The 15,218-nt window shown below is 41.3% G+C and overlaps 1 protein-coding gene across 6 annotated transcripts in view; it reads left to right on the forward strand.

Moving 5' to 3' along the window:
• Positions 1–1,144: 1,144 nt before the first annotated feature.
• FAM98B (family with sequence similarity 98 member B) overlaps positions 1,145–15,218 on the forward strand; it is a 70,850-nt gene continuing 56,776 nt past the window's right edge. For 4 of the 6 annotated variants that reach the window (XM_045013715.1, XM_045013717.1, XM_045013718.1 and 1 more), the window contains exons 1-4: positions 1,145–1,252; positions 3,481–3,629; positions 6,158–6,292; positions 7,888–8,066. In XM_045013715.1, the coding sequence (XP_044869650.1) occupies positions 1,188–1,252; positions 3,481–3,629; positions 6,158–6,292; positions 7,888–8,066 (528 nt within the window). In that variant the 5' untranslated portion in view covers positions 1,145–1,187. Of the gene's footprint in view, positions 1,253–1,728; positions 1,797–2,670; positions 2,743–3,480; positions 3,630–6,157; positions 6,293–7,887; positions 8,067–15,218 lie in introns of those variants that run through there. The other 2 variants (XM_045013719.1, XM_045013716.1) reach the window with 2 other exon arrangements.

The following is a 15,218-nucleotide window of genomic DNA, read 5'->3' on the forward strand; positions in this document are numbered from 1 at the left end:
CTGACGATGTAGCCAGCTTTCTATCCACCTTCTAGTCCATTCATCCAATCTATACTTCTTTAACTTGCTGGCAAATTCCAGACTTTAAAACCATATTTTCAGTATATACACATAACTCCTTACACAGTATCTGTACATACATTTCACAATGATATTAATGATCATGCATCTGTCGAAGTGGGTATTCACCCACGAAAGCTTATGCTCCAATACATCTGGTAGTCTTTAAGGTGCCACAGGACTCATTGTTGCTTATTAACGATCAGTGTGACCCTCAGTTTTAAGACCTCACTTGACGTTGTTTGGTGCACCAGGATGTACATAGCAGAATCAAGATAACTGTAACTCTCTTGCCAGCTGGCATTAAGGGTTTCTTAGTCATTCACATTACTGAGTACCAGAGGAAGTCCTGAGGAGTACCCATGTGTCAGAGAGCACAAGGGCTGACTGGGGCAGTCTATGGAGGGAGCTCAGAGACCAGGTCAATGCTGTGGGCAGGTGTGGGTGGAGGTGGGAAGACATGAAAACTAATGTTTTAAAAGTGCATGTGTAACTCTGGCCTCCTTTATCCTTAACAGCCATCTCAGTCACCCTGCTGTGAGCTAGAAAGCTTCCTGCAGAAGCCTATCAGGGATACTCTGGCCTCAGGTGGCTCTGGGAAGTGGCTTAGGGAAGGCTGGAGCCGAGTGAGGCTTGCCCGGTGCTGTGCACGTCACCAGAGGACACTCCACTTCGTGTCCCAAATTGCCGACCTGCTTCCTCGGGCCCTGTATGGAGATGGGGGATCAGAGCGGGCCTGGCTCTGTCCTGAGCATTTCAGGAAGCGGTTCGGACTCTCTGTGCCTATCAGGTCAGTAACGCTTTTAAGTTCCCCCGTTCAGCGCGTCCCTGCACCGAGAGGGCTTGTGTGTAAAAGGCGCCCAGGCCAGGCTGGCTCGGTCGCTGTCGGCCAGCAGCCCCTGGCGGCCCCAGATGGGCGGGCGGCGGAGCGGGGTGAGCGAGGGGAGGGACACCCAGGGCCGTGCGGGGCGGGGCTGGTGGGGGCGGAACCCGAGGCCCTGGGAGAAGCCGAGGCGGGGCGCGACCTGTGAGGGGAAGCCGAGGCCGCGCGGGGCGGGGCCTGTTTGGAGCGGGGACTCGAGGCCGCGCGGGGCGGAGTCTGGGGGCGGCGGGGCCGCGCCGGCAGCATGAGGGCGCACGAGCAGGAGCTGAAAATGGAGAGCGACATTCTAGACGCGCTGGAGGCTCTGGGGTGAGTGTGCGCGGGGGCGGCCTCCTGCCTTCGCAGCCCCCGGCGCCGCCGGGCCTGTCTGTCGTTCCCGCTGTGCAGAGGCGCCATGGGCCCCGTTTGCCGGGGGTGGGGTGGGGCTGGTGGTAACACTCGGTCCCCGCAGCTCCACTGCAGCAGCCGGCGCTGGATCTTCGGCGCCACAGTCCCTCGCTTCAGCCCCCGAAGCCTTGTGAGCAGCTCGGCCTCCGCCGGCGCTGTCCGCCTGCGGCGGGGGCTGCTCCTGCAGGACGCGGGGGCGCCTGCTCCGGCGTGTCCCTTGCATCGAGAAATGGCCCCCAGCCGGGATTTGAGGCGGGCGCGGAGCGAGAGTGGGAAGAAGGGGAAACTGCGGCGGAAGGATCATCCCCAAGGGGATCCTTGGGGGCCAACGGTCTGTGTTGATTCAAAGAGTTGTGCCCCCCCCCGGCGGTGTGGGGAGAAGGGGGTAGGGACGCTGTTGTGTCCCCCCCCCCCCCCAGGAAGGACCGACCCTCTGGAGGGGACCGCGTGGAGGGGAGGTGTGGAGGTGGGTATGGGAGCAGTGGGCACACAGGCTCGAGGGATGGGTGCAGGGACTTCGTAAACCATAGTACGTGTGTGTGTTAACCCGGGAGGTCTGGGTAACGCATCTGTGTTTTGTGCTTATCCTGTCAGAACCTTATTTTGAAAGGGGAAGAGGGCTAGAGTGCTTAGAATAAAACAAATATATCAGTCATGATAAGGGATTCCGTTAAATGACTATTGGAAGACTAGAACTCAGTAAACATTAAATGCTCCAAATAGGGGATGTGTTTTTTTCTCCAATGTATTCATTAAACTTTGCCTTCCTTAAAGTAAGTCCTACTGCATTCTGTTTGTTGGGAATAGTTCTGAGTATAGGGTCCCCGTCCTGCAAGTTAGTCAGTGTGGGCGGAAACTTGGACCCAAGAAGAGCCCTATTGAAGTCAGTGGGGCTCCATACAGGCACTTACAGTGCACTTCTCAGAATTGGGCCCCAAGATTTCAAAATAACCCTTTCTTGATACAGTGACTATAAATAATGCAATCACATAAATTGGTAAAATCTTGGATGTTTCATAGAGAATATATTTAGATCATATTCTATGGAAAAGCAAGAATTCCTTTATGTTTTACTACCTATTTGACTCATATTTAGAGTTAATCATTTAATGGTTTTGAACATTTTCACTATCCTAATACTATATATATTTATTTCTCCCTCAAGTGTAATCATGAAATAGAGATCTGAGATGCACATCTCATGGAAGAGGGAAGCGTTACACTAACCCTCTGTCTGTAAAGCTAGAAATGATGACAAACAGTGTTAGCTTGCATGAGATTATGAAAAGGCAATGAAGATATTTCTTCTGTTCTATATAGATTCTATATATGTGGTATCTGATCACCTATATGCTATTAGGAGACCAAGCAAGAACTAAAGGAGAAATCTGTGCAGCATGGCCTTTTACTTGGTACAGTAATTAGTCGAGAATAGAATCCCACAACAATAGAATGTACCAATCCTGAAAAAACCTAGGTCCTGTGAACTATGCTAGAGATAATGATTTGAAGAAATTAAAATAAAGATGAGTTTACAGTGTAATTTTAAAAATTGCAATGAGAACTGTTTTTAAACATTTCCCTATAGTATCTGAACCCCAAAAGGTTGCAGCACCAAGAACCTGAAAGTGAGCAAAATGAAAGAGATTTCATTTATTTTCATTGTCCAAACTCAGGGAAATGCAAAAAGTAAACAGGCATAAAAAATGAGAAGTATATTTGATTTTCAAATTACTAGCAATGAAATAATAGGTAAAACAGTTTTCTTTACAACTTTTTTTAAATCGACTAAGTCCATTTAAATTGTGTCCTTATTTATAATCTCTTCAGCATAGTCCAAATCTTAAATAAAAGTATAAATACAATGTCTATGTATCACAGATATGTAAAACCACTTAAACACATTCATGCTTTCTGCCTTGTCAGAAGATGAACATTAGTGCTGCATAACTTCTTTTACAATATTTAATATTTAGGAAAATTTGTAATATCTGTGAATTATGTATTCAGTGATTCAAAAAATTGTAATTGACTAATCCGGTTTCTAACTACTGTGAAGCATCTTATATGAAAATAAGTTTAAAATCCCGGTGCTGTATTCATCAAACTTTTTTTTTTATACTGGTATTTTTTTTTTCCCCCCTGTTCAGGTATAAAGGTCCCCTGTTAGAGGAGGAAGCACTTAGCAAAGCAGTAGAAAATGGATTATCTTCACCAGACTTTTCTGAGCTTTGTGTTTGGTTAAGTTCTGAAATAAAATCAGTGTGTGACCTGGAAGAAAGCATCACTTCAACAGCTGGTATTTCCACAGAATTTGAACTTTAATTTATTGAAATAATGTTGTGGTTGCTTAAGACTGTTTGTTTATAATTTATATTTTGCTTACTAATAACCTTGTAATCTTAGTCAAAGAAACAGTATTGATGCTTAGAAGTAAGATAGTTATAGTAAAGAACAAACCCAAGGGTAAAACTCATGTGTTGGTGTGTTCTGTTTTTAACTGTTTAAAATTTTCTTAATTCTTTTAAAACATCCTTACTATAAAAAGGCATTTACATACAGCCTACACTTTTTATACTTAGACTTTATATTTTTGTGATGAAATGATAAAACAATATGTACGTACCTCATTTAGTTAAGTTTTCCCTCCATAACTTGTTTATGTGAAAACATCCTGCGAGGTAGACTCATAGACATTAAGGCCAGAAGGGACCATCATGATCACCTAGTATGACCTTCTGCACGTTGCAGGCTACAGACTACTTCTGCCTACTCCTGTAATAGACCTATAATCACTGGCTGAGTTACTGAAGGCCTCAAATCATGAGAATCCTCCGTTATAGAGAATCCACCATTTATGCTAGTTTAAATGGGCAAGTGACGCGTGCCCCATATTGCAGAGGAAGGTGAAACCCCTGCGCTCTCTACTGATGTGACCTGGGAAAAACTCCTTCCTAACCCCAAATAAGGCAGTCAGTTACACCCCAACCATGTGATCAAAACCCGCCAGCCAGCCAGCTGGGAAGGAATCCCCTATAGTAACTCAGAGCCCTCCCTATCTAGTGTCCCATGGGCTGTTGGAAATATTTGCTACTAGCAGTTGCAGATCGGCTATATGCCATTGTAGGCATCATACCACTCTCCATAAACTTATCAAGCTCAGTCTTGAAGCCAGTTAGGTTTTTTTTTACCTCCTTGGAAGGCTGTTCCAGAACTTTACTCTTCTGATGATTAGAAACCTTTATCTAATTTCAAGCCTAAATTTATTGATGGCCAGTATGTAACCATTTGTTCTTATCAACACTGACACTTAAATAATTCTTGTCCATCCCTGGTATTTATCCCTCTGATGTATTTATAGAGAAAATCATATCTCCCATCAGCCTTCTTTTGCTTAGGCCAGTGGTTTTCAACCTTTTTTGCATTTGCAGGCCCCTAAAAAATTTCAAACGAAGATGCGGACCTCTTAGGAAATTTTAGAGTCTGTGGACCCCAGGGGTCTGTGGACCGCAGGTTAAAAACCACTGGGTTAGGCTGAACAAACTAAGCTCTTTGAATCTCCTCTCATAAGGTAGGTTTTCCATTCCTCTGATCATGCTAGTAGCCCTTCTTTGGTCCTGCGATCAATCAGTAGACCTAGGTCTTTCTCCTCCTCTGTTACTTCCAACCAAGTCCCCAGTTTATAGCAGACATTTCTGTTGTTAGTTCCTAAGTGCATGACCTTGCACTTTGCACTATTAAATTTCATCCTATTACTATGATTAGGGCCCTACCAAATTCATGACGATGGAAAAACGGGTCATGGACGGTGAAATCTGCCTCCCTACACCCCCCCCCCCCCCGTGGAATCTGTATAGTATAGGGTAAAAGCACACAAAAGACTAGATTTCACGGGAGAGACCCAGCGTTTCTCAAATTGGGGGTTCTGATCCAAAAGGGAGTTGCAAGGGAGTCACAAGATTATTTTAGGGGGTTGCAGTATTACTTCTGCACTGTCTTCAGAGCTGGGTGGCCGGAGAGCAGTGGCAGTTGGCCAGGGGCCCAGCACTGAAGGCAGCGCCCTGGCAGCAGTGACGCAGAAGTAAGGGTGGCAATAACATACCATGCAATCCTTACTTCTGCGCTGCTGGTGGCGGTGGCTCTGCCTTCAGAGCTGGGCTCCCAGCCAACAGATGCCACTCTCCAGCTCCCAAACTCTGAAGGCAGCACCGCCGCCAGCAGCAGTGCAGAAGTAAGGGTAGCAGTATTGCGATCTCTCCCTCCTCTTCCCCCCTCTCCCCCCCAAAAAAAACTCCTTTTGGGGTCAGGACCCCTACTATTACAACACCGTGAAATTTCAGATTTAAATAGCTGAAATCATGAAATTTACTATTTAAAAAACTCCATGACCATGAAATTGACCAAAATGGACCGTGAATGTAGTAGGGCCCTAACTATGATCTATGATTTGTGATATAAAAATGACAACCATGTTGTTATGGTTTGAAGGGAAGGTAAAGCCTATCCCACTCACCTTACACTAGATGTAAACTACTAGTCCACTTCAGCTGATTGTGTTGGTTACTTGGAGGATCATTATAGCCTTCTCTTCTGGTTTTGAAATATGCAGGTGGTGTTTCTTCTAATTTAAAATTGTTGCTTATTTATGTATAGGACTCAGTTTTTAATTTAAGATAATGGCAAGTCCTATTGGATTGGTCTCTACCATAAACTAATATATTATGTTTAAACTTGTAATTATAATTAATTTTCTTAACAAATTTGAGTTTAAAATAAAATTAAAAACATTGAATTTTGCAATGATCTTTTTTTTCTTATTTTCTTAAGGTGGGGAAGATGTAGAGAGCTTCCAGCTTGAGATTAGTGGTTTTTTAAAAGAAATGGCTTGCCCATATTCAACACTTGTGTCTGGAGATATTAAGGACAGGTTAAAAAAGAAAGAGGATTGTCTTAAACTCCTGTGTAAGTTGTGACAATTTTCCATCTTGCAATAATATTTATTTTTTGTAAGCTCTTTGTCCTCTTATTTAATTTTTTGCATATTTCTCATCTCTAACATCGTTTATGTTCCACAGTTTTGGTTGCTTATCTTCCACTGTCTTCAGTGTGGATATTTCTTTTGCCTCATATTTGTCTTCACAGTTATGTTCTGAAGCCCTTGATCTATAAGTATAACTCAGTGGAAGTTTTGTGCAGTAATTAAGAATACCCAATAGCCTTTAGGGTTCAAGTGGCATAGAAAATACTAGTTGTTTAACATCAGTGATGCTCTACCTCCCCCATTCTGAGTGTCAGAATACACTGTTTTCTGGTCGCTAATTATATTACACACCAAAAACTGTTTAAAGAACATTAACTTTTCAAGGTCAAGCATGCAAAAGTTAGAAAATACCAGCATAAATGTTGCCTGTGCATCTGTATGTGAGTGCTTTAGCTGAGATTAAAGTAGCTAAGATATTTGAAGATTCCATCAGCACTGAGCATGCTGCAGCCACTCACAGTTCATATGTGTCACCAGACTGTACATGTGCCATCCCAACAGAATAACTGCAAATGCTCCAGCCTGGAGATGCAGTGAAAGTCCAGCTTCTTCCCTGTAACAGCTGCTTCAGGTTAGGTACAGCAGTGAAACTGAGAGGCAGGGAGTCTGTCTCTCCTGTGCTCTCAGTGACCTCCCTGCTGGCACCTAGGTAGCGTGGAGGAAGAAACTGCCTGACTCAAATGTAATGGGGACAAGAGCTGGACCTGTGGGGCAGGGAGATACATTGGGATAAGGAGCCCTAGGGACTGGCTGGACAAGGAGACTGGCACTGGAAGCACAGTGATACATGTGTGGAGGGAAAGCTTGAACTGGTTGGACATAGAGATTCAGATTGGGACTTAATTTTTAACTTTTAAGTGTAGACCAGGCCTGAGGTTGCAAAGTCAAGTGCTCAAAAGTTAGGAAATGCTAGAAATAAGCTTGTCTGTCAACTTTAATTCATGCTGTATAGATTATGATACACTCTTTAATGACATGATCACGTAGGCAACCTCAGTTTTGACCTTTCATGACTTTTAAACTCAGCTTGAAAAACTTCAGCCCAGACGATTAAAGTTTGGCAAAGTTATAAACAACTGAAAACGGGGTCTTATAATGTGACATGTTAGGCAATCGTAATAGTAGTATCTTAGCTACTTTAATCTCACTTATAGATCAAGGGCTTATATTCCACATATAAGGGCAATATTTTGAGGATTTCTAGAGGAAATATAACTCGCTTACGATGAATCTGTAAAATATTAGAGAAAAACAGAATTATATTGGTAGTCTTTGTCAGGAAGGAAGTAGGCCTCTTCCCAAAAAACTGAGTACCAACCAATTACATGCTTATAACTCTTTCTAATTAGTTTGTATAAAATAGTAACTCTTAGGTATTTTTCATTGTTTGCAGAACTCTGCCTACGCTTTTTCTGTTATGTTTCTATTATGTGTATGTTTTATTTACTATGAGAATGCAGGCACAAAAATATTTAAGATGTCTTAAAGATGCTATTATGACACTTTTTCTCTCTAGTATTTTTAAGTACAGAGCTTCAAGCTTTACAGATTTTGCACAGCAAGCAACTTAAAAGTTCTCATTTGGAAAAGAATAACGAAATCTATCAGGAAGTGCAAACTCTCTGTGACTCGCTGGGCCTATCAAAGCCATCATCTTCTGACATTCCTCTCTTGTTAAGCAACGTGGAGTCAAAGGTACAGAATTTTTAATCTTTAAATATTCTTTTACTATATGTCTTTTAAGTGTGAGACCCAACATTCTAGTTCATTAAAGTCCTCTCCAACTAGCACAAAGGTATTCTGGTTTTGAAAACAGTTTAACCCTGTATTTACGTGCCAGATGCACTAAAGATTCATATGTCCCTTCATGCTTCAACTACCATTCCAGAAGATATCAAGCAAAACCCGTCATCAGCATGGACAACGATCCAAAGCGGTGGGGCCGACGCATGTTCATTTACATCATCTGAGTCAGATGCCACTAGCAGAAGGTTGATTTTCTTTTTTCGTGGTTTGTCTTGTGTAGTTTCCGCATCGGAGTGTTGTTCTTTAAGACTTCTGAAAGCATGTGCCACACCTCATCCTCTGAGATTTTTGGAAGGCACTTCAGATTCTTAAACCTAGGTGAAGTGCTGTAGCTATCTTTAGAAATCCCACATTGGTACCTTCTTTGCATTTTGCCAAATCTGGAGTGAAAGTGTTCTTAAAACGAACAACAGATGCTGGGTCATCATCTGAGACTGCCATAACATGAAATATATGGGGAGACATACCATTCTTCCCCAAGGAGTTGAGTCACAGATTTATTTAATGCATTATTTTTTAATGAGTGTCGTCAGCATGAAAGCATGTCCTGTGGATTGGTGGCCGAAGCATGAAGGGACATATGAATCTTTAGCATATCTGGCACAAAAATACCTTGCAATGCTGACTACAAATGTGTCATGTGAACGCCTGTTCACACCTTCAGGTGACGTTGTAAATAAGAAGCGGGCAACATTATCTCCTGTAAATGTAAACAAACTTGTTTGTCTTAGCGATTGGCTGAAAAACGAATAGGACTGAGTGGATTTGTAGTCTAACCTTTTACATTGTTTTGTTTTTGAGTGCAGTTATGTAACCAAAAAAAAACCTACATTTGTAAGTTGCGCTTTCAGGATAGAGATTGCCCTATAGTACTTGTATGAGGTGAATTGAAAAATATTTTTTCTTTATCATTTTTACAGTGCAAATATTTGTAATAAAAATAATATAAAGTGAGCACTGTACACTTTGTATTCTGTGTTGTAATTAAAATCAGTATATTTGAAAATGTAGAAAAACATCCAAAAATGTTTAATGAATTTCAATTGGTATTCTGTTGTTTAACAGTGTGATTTAAACTACGATTAATTTTTCTGAGTTAAACCCATGAGTTAACTGCGATTAATCGACAGCCCTACTTATTTGCCATCTCTTTTTAATCAACTGTTTTCTCTCCAGTTCTCAAAATCAGTAAGATTTATGGGCAACTAGCCCAGCCAACAGACCTCTGTAAATTTAAAAAAACCTCACATATGGTATGTCTACACAGTGATCAAAAACCCAGGGCTGGCCTGTGCCAGCTGACTCGGGCTTGGCTAAAGGACTGTTTAATTGCAGTGTAAATGTTCAGGCACCGGCCTTTGAGGTGGGAGGGTCCCAGAGCCCGAACCTGAACGTCCACACTGCAATTAAACTGCCCTATGAGCCTGAGACAGCTGGGATGGACCAGCCGTGGTGTCTAATTGCAGTGTATGCATACCCCTAGTCTGATTGCTTAAATCATGTTGTCAAAGTTGTAAGAGACAACAAAAGAAATCTTTTCAAGCAAATAATTTTAAACCTACATTTTCAGCTCAGGATGATTACTTTGAATGTTTAGTACACACACAGCTGCTAGTACTAAACAGTCCTACGTACATCTGTGTTCCATGATGAAAAGTTATACAACAGCATTAAAAGACCACTTCACTAGAAGTTGATTCAGGTTCACTTAGCACTAACAACTGCACTGCATCTGCTGGTTTTACTGTAAAATTCAAAGAGGAATCCTAGATTCTAATTTAGCTGAAAAGGCCTTTGAAGAAACATTTCACACTATTAATACTCAATTTAGCAGTGGGTATTACGTGAAGATAAAATTCATCATGTTCCCAGCTGGTTAACTATCAAGTGTAATTCTATATGACCCTTGACTAGTCCCTGTCATTTTTTTCAGTAGCTCAATATAAGCACTTTTAAAATTTAGCTTTGGCCTATATGCTTAAAAAAAAAAAAAAAAAAAAAAGAGAAGTATTTAATGTCAAATGAAAATTATTTCATAATTCTGCCATGAAAGGGAGGTTGTCTGAGGTGGCTAGGCAAAAGCATGTAGGATAAACAGTTTCATCCTGTAGTTAGGCAGGCTGCTGCAAGCCCTGTAGTCTGAACTGCAATTTGTGTGTGTGTGTGTGTGCGTGCGCGCACACATTTTATTTCTCTCTCTCATATATATAAAAAATAATATGACATGCACCACATCTGATATCATCACTGAAATAGTTATACAATGTAAGACTGTGATTCATGAGGAGCTCTGGGGGAAAGCCTATATTGCTCTAGTTTTGAAACAAAAGAACCCCTCATTCTGAATGTTGAGCAGAGCAACGTGTGTGTGTGTGTGTTTGTGTGTGTGTGTATGTATATATGTATATGTATATATATATATATATATATATATATGTATATGTATATATATATATATATATATATATATATATATATATATCTATCTATATATATATATAGATAGATAATCTATATCTATATCTATATCTATATCTATATCTATATCTGACAGAATGGGTTTAAAATAAGGAATCCAGCAAATATACATCACTCTTACATCTCCCAGGTCTATATCTGGCAAACTTGAAGGTTTTTTCTCCCAAAAAGATATCCTTTGTTTGCGCTGATGTATAAAAAATATTACTGCTGTAACTTATGTAACAGGTACTGAAACAAACAGAAAATTCCAATGCAAACTTTTCTTTTTATGTGAAAACTATTTTGTACTTCTCTTCCAAAATTCCTGCCAATTCAGCAATGAATTGATACCAGCTATGCTTGCTTTTGGGGCCTTCATAGGTGTCAAAAACTAGTGTATTACTCCATTGTGCCATATTCTATGCAACTATTAAGTGAATGGTGCAATTGTTTCTTCACATACTCATTTTATACATTTTAAAGTTTTCCTTGTCCCAACACTTGTAGAAATATTGCATCTTTGATTTATACCCCAGGGCTTCACAATTTGTCCAGCTTTTGCTTGACTTTTATGTGCATGGAACTTTTAAAACTTATAAAAGAGCTAGAGGCTTAAAGGAAGAAAGCAGATTTAACGCATGGGATTTTTAATTGGTAGGTACAGGATAGCTGCATATTTTAAAATGTAATAGATTTTAGTGCAATAACCAGAAACTTGGCTGTGTCTTTTTAAACAGTAGAAAAACAGATCAAATGATTCAGTGACTAACATATTTACTAGAGGATACAAATAATCTCAGAATTGCCCTAGAAATGCACAGTGTTGACAGCGACGTCGTAAAAATATCTCTTAATTAGTCAAATGTGTGCTTCTGCAGCTATGATTTCTGGAATTATGATGGATTGGTTGTCTTTTAGGAGTTGGATTTATTCATCTATTTAAGTACACAACAACCATATGCTGAGGTTGCTTTCATAATGCATGTTTCTAAATTTGCTTTAAAGGGTATGTTTTCACTGTAGAGTTAGCCTAGGCTCTTATCTGGGTATTTCTGTTAACCCCTCTCAGTTTCACATGCAAAATACCAGTGACATGCGTTTATTGGTGCTTTCTACTCAGGTTTGCTGGCTTGTTTGGGACAGTAGACTAAAGCATGTGTGCTGCTTTCACGCAGGCTGGTAATCCATCCAGTTTGCAATGAGAACACGTGCTAAAGCACATGTGTGCTGATAGTTGTCCAGTGCCTTCTCCCAAATTCCCGTGTGCCCAGACAGCAAACAAATTCTCCCACAACTCACTGGGAAAGAATCACAGAGCGATTCAGCTTGCAGCAGCACGAAGAACCATCGGATATCCCCCAAACATTCTAGTGACACAAGTGGGTGAGTACAGCGCCAGCGAGGACGCAGTAACTTGTGTATGGCTTTGTAGTGTGGCTGCTCATGCCCAGACTCTGTTGATAGTGGTGCTGCTGCAGTGTAGGCATACCCAAAATGTTACTACAGTTTAAATTAGTGTTGCTGACTAATAAAGTTAACTCTGGATGGAAGTGTGTATGTATGCTTTTAAACTCACAAAAGTATGATATAGAAGTTAGGCCTGGTCTATACTGGGGGGAGGGGGAGGATAGATCTAAGGTACGCAACTTCAGCTACGTGAATAGCGTAGCTGAAGTCAAAGTACCTTAGCTTGAATTACTTACCCGTCCTCACGGCGCGGGATCGACGTCCGTGGCTCCCCCGTCGACTCCGCTACTGCTACTCGCTCCGGTGGAGTTCCGGAGTCGACGGGAGCGCGTTCGGGGTTCGATATATCGCGTCTAGATGAGACGCGATATATTGAACTCCGAGAAATCGATTGCTACCCGCCGATCTGGCGGGTAGTGAAGACGTACCCTTAGAGAAATTTTCACAGCTCATCGGTTTAATCTCTCAGCCAATACAAGGTTGTTCCCTCTAGAACATCTTACAGTTTTTGTCTAGTTTCTTATAAACAATGGGGCATCTGACTTTGAGGACACTTTTCCTGATGTTTAAATTGTCTGTTACTTAGGCTTTGGCTACACTTGCATTTCAAAGCGCTGCCGCGGCAGCGCTGCCGCGGCAGCGCTTTGAAGCGCTAAGTGTAATCAAAGCACCAGCGCTGGGAGAAAACTCTCCCAGCGCTGTCCGTACTCCACTTCCCTGTGGGGAATAACGGACAGCGCTGGGAGCCGCGCTCCCAGCGCTGGGGCTTTGACTACACTGGCGCTTTGTAGCGCCGCAATTTGCAGCGCTGCAGAGGGTGTGTTTTCACACCCTGCTGCAGCGCTGCAAATTTGTAAGTGTAGCCAAGCCCTTAGTTTCATTGCATATGGTATAGTCTACCTTTGTGTGTTGTCTGTAAATACTAAGAGAGTTATCTCTCTCTCTCTCTCTCTCTCTCTCTCTCTCCTCCCTTGGCATTGCTAAACCATATGCATTTAGCACTTCTTAATCTTTCCTCATGAGTCCATTCCTCCAACCCACTCCTCCTTGTTCCTCTTTTCTAGATTCCCTATTATGTCTCAATCTTTATGCTAATGATAGGTGCATGGAACTGACCTGAGCATTCCAATTGTGCCTGTCCTATATTGAGCATATTATCTGTGTTTATGGCTTCTTCCTAATGATTATTGGATTTGGAGCCCAGAATTGTAGTAGTAACCCTGTCCCATTGCAAATTCATGTCTGATTTGCTGTTAACTCTCATTTCTAGGTCTTTTTCAGCATCAGTGCTTTCCAGGTTTTCTTTCCCACATTATGCTTGTTTTAAATTTTTTCCTTTTCCTCTCGGATGTCTGGGTGTGTATTTTTTCCAAAGTGAATCTCATTTTGATACATTTTGCTGTTCTTTGTGCTCTCATTATAGCATTTAAAATTAATTTCTGTCCCCAACTGTGTGTGTGCGCAACTTCTTTCAGTGTCATTTCTAATTGTCATTTAATGTGCTTCTTATTCCCGCTTCCCATCAATCCTATTGCAAAGGTTGTTACTTTGCTATTTATTAACTTTAGTTCATGGCCTTTCAGCCATTTTTCAAGTCCCATGATAGTATTTATTTAAGCCAATTTGACTTTTGAGGCAGATGTTGTGATATGGTATACAAATAGTTTACTAACATCCAGGCACTGTGGCCAGGCCCTTGGCTATGGCTAAGGAATGCGCAGCTCATGCTAGTATATGAACATGTCGCTTGAAATTCTCCTGATCCTGGTATGGATATACATCATAGTGGTCACCCTGTTAATTTGGACAAGCCTGAAGTTGGCTGTAAATTATGCAGGCTGCTGATGCCCTCAAGGAGCCAGTATAGCAGATGGGGGATCAGTGGGGCATAAGGAAGCCCTGGCTATGTCCTCTTTTCTTATCCATAGTCTCAATGTGAGCAGCACTGGGGAGAGGGTGGCAGAGGAGATTCTAAACCACCAGAGGATTACCTTATACTGTCTAGCAGGCCATTTTGTGCTGGAGTCAAACCAGTAACTTACCAGTTTTCTACTCATTTCAGTGTGATCTTGGTTAACAATCTGTTGTAGGCGAAATTACAATTTGAAGAAACTTACTTCAGTGCTTTCTGTCTGTGTCACTGATGATGTATGGGAAAACAAACACAAAATACCATATTTTCCAAAAGAAAAGTGGGGGAAAGGTTCTTGCTCTCCTCGAGCTATATAAACACTCATATATGAGACATACAGAACAGAAATTTTCCTCTTGGTTTTGTTGACACCAAGAAAAATAAAACCATGAATCAGATATAAAAAAGGGAAAAGAGGGGAATGAATTAACTCACTTAAAAATATTGCTACTAAAATAGGTTTCTTAATGCATTGATGATGCTGTAGATTTTGATTCCTAGTGATAGCCTAAAGCTTTCTCTTAACAATTATTGCAAAGATCCTATAATGTATATAAAATATGGCAGCTCTCTACCCTCTGACAGAAATGTCTAGGATTGTTGGAGTTTTAGTGGAAAGAGAATTTGGAATTTATCCTTATACCATGTATCTTCTACAAATGCCTGAGTGTGTACATGCAGATAATTTCAGCCTTGACGAAATGATCTGTTGGTTTGCCTTGGGTCTAGGGTTATAATGGCATCCTTTCTTAAGCTCATGAGATGCCATAATTATCCTTCATAGAGTGTAAAATTGCATCAGTTCTAGCTTTATCTTCATTTGTTTCTTTAGACAATAATCATCCACTCTTTTGTTTTAAAAAAAAGAAAAATTAATGAGGGTACAGTCTCTTCTCCAAGAATCCCAAGTTTACATCCTAAATTTGTTATGGACTGTACTGTTCAGATACGCAGACTCCTGCATAAAAGATCAAACATTTCAATGACTGCCCACATAATTTCTACATGACTTTGAGGTCAATTGAAGAACTGCACATGAAGAAAACAGCTGAATGAAGAGGGAACTAATATCAAGGTGGTATGGAGCAGTTTACTATGATGAAAGGGATGATGCAGATAGAGCAGTTAGGAGGAAGGTAGAGGAGAGCTGTCATAGGTTTATTCCCCACTTTGAACTTTAGCGTCCACAAGATGGGGACTTG

The sequence above is a fragment of the Mauremys mutica genome, chromosome 4 (genome assembly GCF_020497125.1).
Source record: "Mauremys mutica isolate MM-2020 ecotype Southern chromosome 4, ASM2049712v1, whole genome shotgun sequence".
Lineage (NCBI taxonomy): Eukaryota > Metazoa > Chordata > Testudines > Geoemydidae > Mauremys > Mauremys mutica.